The following is a 5,789-nucleotide window of genomic DNA, read 5'->3' on the forward strand; positions in this document are numbered from 1 at the left end:
GTGACCGTCCGCTCTCACCGTCCGTAGATGGTGTAGTGACCGTCCGTTCTCACCGTTCGTAGATGGTGGGGTGGTCCCCGCGCTCACCGTCCGTAGATGGTGGGGTGACCGTCCGGTCTCACCGTCCGTAGACGGTGGGGTGGTCCCCGCTCTCACCGTCCGTAGATGGTGGGGTGACCGTCCGGTCTCACCGTCCGTAGATGGTGGGGTGACCGTCCGCTCTCACCGTCCGTAGATGGTGTAGTGACCGTCCGCTCTCACCGTCCGTAGATGGTGTAGTGACCGTCCGCTCTCACCGTCCGTAGATGGTGTAGTGACCGTCCGCTCTCACCGTCCGTAGATGGTGTAGTGACCGTCCGTTCTCACCGTCCGTAGATGGTGTAGTGACCGTCCGCTCTCACCGTCCGTAGATGGTGTAGTGACCGTCCGCTCTCACCGTCCGTAGATGGTGTAGTTTCCGCAGTGGGTGGTCGTCAGCGGCGGGTCTCGGAGGCCACAGCCCTCGATGAGCACCTCGGTGACGACGCCGGGCCCGTTGTGTCCCCAGTTGTACGGGTCGTAGCCCTCTGTCAGGCAGCTTGCCAGCAGCCGCGGCACGGCCGAGTCGCGGCTGAACTTGAGCACACCCGACGCCACGGCTCGCTCCGACTCCAGGCCTGCACCATCGTCCAGCGCTGCGGCCGTGGCGGCAGACGAAGGTCACGGGCCTGACCTAGATTGGCGGCTGATCGGGTCACGCGCCACTGGGTCCAGCAATCACCGGAGGACGCTGGTTGCCCAGCGATGGATCGCACGTAGCGCGAGACAGAGCAGGTCGTGCAGCAAAACAACATGCAACTACTACGGCAACAGCAGCAACTGCCCTATGCCTGCTATACATCACCAAAGGCAACGCAAATCATCATCATCTCCACGATGGCGTAGCTCGGAGGGGGGCAAGAGGAGGACAACTTGGGTTATAGAGGCTTTTCCCGCCATTAGGCCCCTCCTCGTCGCGTATCGGCCTGATTATATGCTCGGAATTCACTTTGCAGGCATTGGGGGCCACTTTTTGATTTTGTAGAGACATTATGGACACGGGTGTCCATTCGTTTTCTTTTGTGAGTGTTCTGCCCCCCCCCCCCCCATGTGTTCCCTAGTGTTGGAAAAACATAGAAAAGAGAGGGCAATTACACAAAGACGATCTTCTTTCATTCTTCCTCGTAATGGTCGTTGCTATGGAGGGTGCAGCTGAATAAACTTGAAGCCGCAACCTCATATGACGTCCCCAATGAAGGGGAAGTTTTAAAACAGTGGGGTGAACCACCTTATAATTTGAGGTTTTCTGTCCGCCAAACGTTAGCTGTTGTCCGCATCCAAGCATGATACCGAAGCCCCTCATTCTTTGTTGTAATTTTTCAGAGGACATCACAACTGGGTAGCAGCTTTTTATTTTCATCAATATATAGTTTAAATCATGGATTCAGAGGAGTTAGAAAATGAAAAACCACGCAGAAAATAAAAATTTTACCAAGACAAATTTTGGATATGACTCCATGCTGGACATAGATCATCGCTGTCACTTTTAACGCGCGCCCGGGTGCCGGTTGGATGCCCTTCGCTTGGGTGGGAGGTCAAATTGAACCCCCTGAGATCTCAGGAACTAAGAGAGCTAGAAACACTAAATTCACAAGATGCCTTGACCTGTACGTGAACTCATTTAGGCCAAAGTTTGAATTTGCTAGGTCATGACCTTCGTGTCGAATAAGGTCAAACAAAGTCAAGTTCCAGATTAGTTTTCAAAGGGCCCCTGGAACCAAGGTAACTGTTCTAAGCAAAAGGGTACACGCTCATTTAAGGTTAGTGACCTTTTTAATCTTTAAAGATCATGGTGACTAAGATCATGCGAGACTGTATTGAGTTTTGCATTTGAAAAAGCGACTAAGGTTACGTTAGGCAGTATGTTCCTAAAAACAGAATGTCGATGTTGTATCGTAGCCTCGACAGCGTAGTTGTAGTTCATAGGCACACCGCGAGTGGCGCCACTGTCGGGCGTCGCCAGGCAGTCGGCCCGGAGCCGCCGTGCCGCGCGCTTGCTTGTTCATACTTGGTAACTGGAACTCACGTTAACATTAATAATCGGTTTGGAGACACAACAGTCGACCCGAGTCATTTTAGGTCAATGACCTGCTATGGCCTTAAAGAAGTCCATGAAGGGTGTATAGTGCGGTTCCTGTTATCAACAAATTGCAAATATGCACCAGAAATTACCTCACGCAGCAAACCCCAGAGTAATACAACAAGCTGGTTTTTGACTTTGGTCTGACCTTTATGCCTAACCCTAGATCAATGTAACTTGTTCATTCAGTTGTTGTGTTACCTTACAAAGTATCTCGGAAATGTGGGGCCTCGTCTAACACTTGTTGTTGGATCAGATTGAACGATTCCCTAGAAATTACCTTCGCTGAAACCATGGCCCGACTTTGGCCGGCCATAGGCCAGCGACCTTAAAAGGTACATCTCCATTTTTGATGCCCAACGATTCTCAACTCATTTGTTTACAGCGACGCAAAATTTGGCGCGACTGTGCCGTGCCGTTCGGAAACCATTTTGGAAAAACCTTCGGGGGGTCAGTTTGAGCCCCCCCCCCCCGAGGGCGTGCTAATTTGCCATCCCATAACTCTTATACATCTGCAACAGACCCACTTTGCCTCGGTCTCTTATCCGAATAGCATGAAAGGTCATTTAATGTGCAATGCGATTGCACGGCCGTGGGCTGCCCTGTAACCAAGCTTACACTATCAAACTAACGGTTAAATGACCCTCATTGGCGGACCATATAAGACCACTTGTCCTGGAAGACGAACATGCCACGACGCATTTCGCAACACTGGGAACGCGGCCAAAATATCTTGAGCGCTCTGTTGTCGTCGGGCTTACGGCCCGATCATTGGTGTCTTTGCACAAAAATATACTTTTTGGCGGGCGTTTTTCACCCTGCAGGCAAACGACTTGTAGAAAGACGATGTCTGAACTGCCCCTTAATCGTTTGTGTCGAATTATGTCACCTGTGACATAAAAAGCAGTTATGCTTGGTTAAATCTTGACAAACACGTGGCACCATTAATTGGAAAAGTGTTATCGTTTTTGACGGTGCAAGGCCTTTTGGACAATATCACGAAACAGTTTGAGCTTCATTTGTGTGGTCGCTTTCTTTTTAATTATGTAGCTGCGCTCTTCTACCATTGTAGGGAATTCAACGATTCGAGATCAAATCGGACATTTAGGTCACAAGGGTTCCAGGTCTCACGTGTATCGCTGTGTGCAGCAGGAAATGGTGAAATTGAATGCTGCCCAATCTTACGCTTATAATTCAAACTCTTTTGTAGGCTGGTCATTTAGCATGCTGAAGACCTGGTTCACATAAAATTAAAATGACACCTAATATAACATGCATCCATTACAGAGAAATTTACGCACACCTCAGGCTGCGCAACAAAAATATAATCCACATACATGTAGCGGTTCAATGAATGGCACATGCATTTGCTACACCACTATTGGAACAAACTCATCCTCAACGTTGTTTTGACAGCGCATTTTTACGCACGCAATTCAAGCAGCTTGCTTTTAATCTTAATTCTACACAACTATCAGTCAATATAGGTCGATTGCTGGGCATCCTTGATAATATTCATGGCATTGAGTACAATTACTGATGCCATGGCGTAGGTCAAATGCAAAATGTGGTACGACGCCCAATTCAGAGAGACATTATCCGCAACGCTCGTGATTTACACAAAATTGCACTTTAGATAGAACAGCATTTTACAACGGAGGGGCAGCGACCTTCCCCAAGGACGACAAAATCAAACTCGAGTAGACTGCATAATTTGGCGAGACGGTTTGGCCTCCAAACCTCGTAACTGTATCCATCAATGTATCCAGATATCCATCGCCATAATACAGTCGCCTTATAGAAACGAAACAAATATGTTTTCTTATACAGCAGCGCGCATATCAACGCTCTGACAACCCCTACCCTGGCAATGTAAAGTCGTGTTTGCCCTCATCGCAGATCACACGTAACAGTTGAGCAGATACGCGATCAGCGGACTGCGCAGCGTGAGCCACACGACACACAAAGGCCTGACATGTAATGCTGAAAAGCCACGGAGGACGGAAATAACCAAAGTCCTTAATGACTTTCCCTGTCCCGCACCCAACCAAAAGTACGTGCTGCCGGCCCTGGCCGCCTTCAAAGTGTGCCTTCAGCACGCTAAGGCGGCTTCTAGAGATCTGCCTTCTTCCATATCAGAAGGTGTCTCCAGTTTCGCCTCCTTCCGCAGATTCGTCCTTGCAGGACTGCTATACTGTTAAATTTGAAGGTTTTTAGAAATGATAATACAATTTGCAATACAAACTGACACTCGTCAGAACAAAGTGTGTAAGTCCGTTGACACAAAATAAGCGGGGGGATATTATGGGCGACTCGGTTCACCCCAAACAGGCATAAAGATAGACACCCCTATTTGAGAGCATTTTACAGTAATGTTGCCTTTGACACCCGGAGCGCCTTTGCAACCTCAAATGGGGAGCTTGTCCGCCTGGTTACGCCACAGTATCTCGGCAAGTGCTGAACTCGTACCCACCCACGACTCGAAAACCATCCCCGTATGACAACAACACACGGACTTCCGCCCCTCTTCCTCTTCCCCCACCCCTCTCCCTCTGTCTCCCTCCCTCCCTCCCACTCTCCTCCTCTCTCTTTCCTCTCTTTCTCTCTCTCTCTCTCTCCCTCTCTCTGTCTCTCTCTCTCTGTCTCTGCCTCCCCCTCCCTCCCACTCTCTTCCTCTCTCTTTCTCTCTATCTCTTTCCCTCTCTCTTCTCACCGGCCAGTGAGCGGCGTACAATTACGTCCGTATCGAGGTAGATGCCGCCGTGGTGCAACAGCACTGCAATGCGCGCCGCGTCGCTCATGTGGACCGCCGGCCAGGGCGACCGCAGCACGGCGCGACTCTGGTACCACCGCTCGAACAGCGACCCAAAGTCGAGCCGAGCCAGGATTATGTTGTTGCGCTCCAGCAGCCGGTCGGTGAGCGCGGAGCGGCGCAGGCGTGGCGCTGCGGCTAGCAACACGACGAGCATGCTCGGGTGCGCGGACGCCGCCGACTCAACGGTGCACCACTCGCGCGGGGTGATGTGGCGCCGGCCCGACGTCTCCAGCAGGAAGATACAGCCGTCGGGCGGGAGCGGGCGGCGCCACAGGCACAGTCAGCCAGCGCTCCGAGTCGAACGGCCGCAGGAGGAGGGTCCGCGCTCAGCGGCGGCAGGGTAGAAGACGCCACGAGCGCCGGGTCGGGACGCCACCACACCAGCCAGAGCAGGAAGAGAAGCAGCGGCGCGGCGGCGCTCAGCCAGCCTATGACGTCGCCGGCTGCAGCCGACGCGCCCACATCCCGCCAAACATCGGTACTGCACACGCCAGCGATCCGCCAGCGCCGATGCGGACGGGAGAGTCGATCGATCATTATCTGTGTATGGTAAAAAGTGTCGCTCCTGTGGCCAGCTTGTTTAGGTTCGCTCTGCGATCGCGCAAGTGTCCTGGTCGCCTCGACGCGTGACGTCACTCGGTGCACTTTACGCCGCGGCGATGGTACTGGATCGTCCGCCAGATGTTATTATCAGCACTATTGCTAGAGACATCCATTGCAACCCGGCACACCTTCTGGCTTGTTCAATCTATGTGGCAAACGCGATGACGCGGACGAAACAGAGTGTGTTTTTCCCACCTCAAAATTCACGATGCA

At 51.8% G+C, this 5,789-nt stretch overlaps 1 protein-coding gene across 1 annotated transcript in view; it reads right to left on the minus strand.

The window, feature by feature from the left end:
• Nucleotides 1–432: 432 nt before the first annotated feature.
• LOC119095787 (lactosylceramide 4-alpha-galactosyltransferase-like) overlaps nucleotides 433–5,789 on the minus strand; it is a 13,094-nt gene continuing 7,737 nt past the window's right edge. The window contains exons 3-4 of the mRNA XM_037218643.1: nucleotides 4,872–5,058; nucleotides 433–674 (exon numbers count right to left, since the gene is read on the minus strand). Of these exons, the coding sequence (XP_037074538.1) occupies nucleotides 433–674; nucleotides 4,872–5,058 (429 nt within the window). The remainder of the gene's footprint in view (nucleotides 675–4,871; nucleotides 5,059–5,789) is intronic.

The sequence above is a fragment of the Pollicipes pollicipes genome, unplaced genomic scaffold (genome assembly GCF_011947565.3).
Source record: "Pollicipes pollicipes isolate AB1234 unplaced genomic scaffold, Ppol_2.1 Scaffold_4219;HRSCAF=4965_pilon_pilon_pilon, whole genome shotgun sequence".
Classification (NCBI taxonomy): Eukaryota; Metazoa; Arthropoda; class Thecostraca; order Pollicipedomorpha; family Pollicipedidae; genus Pollicipes; species Pollicipes pollicipes.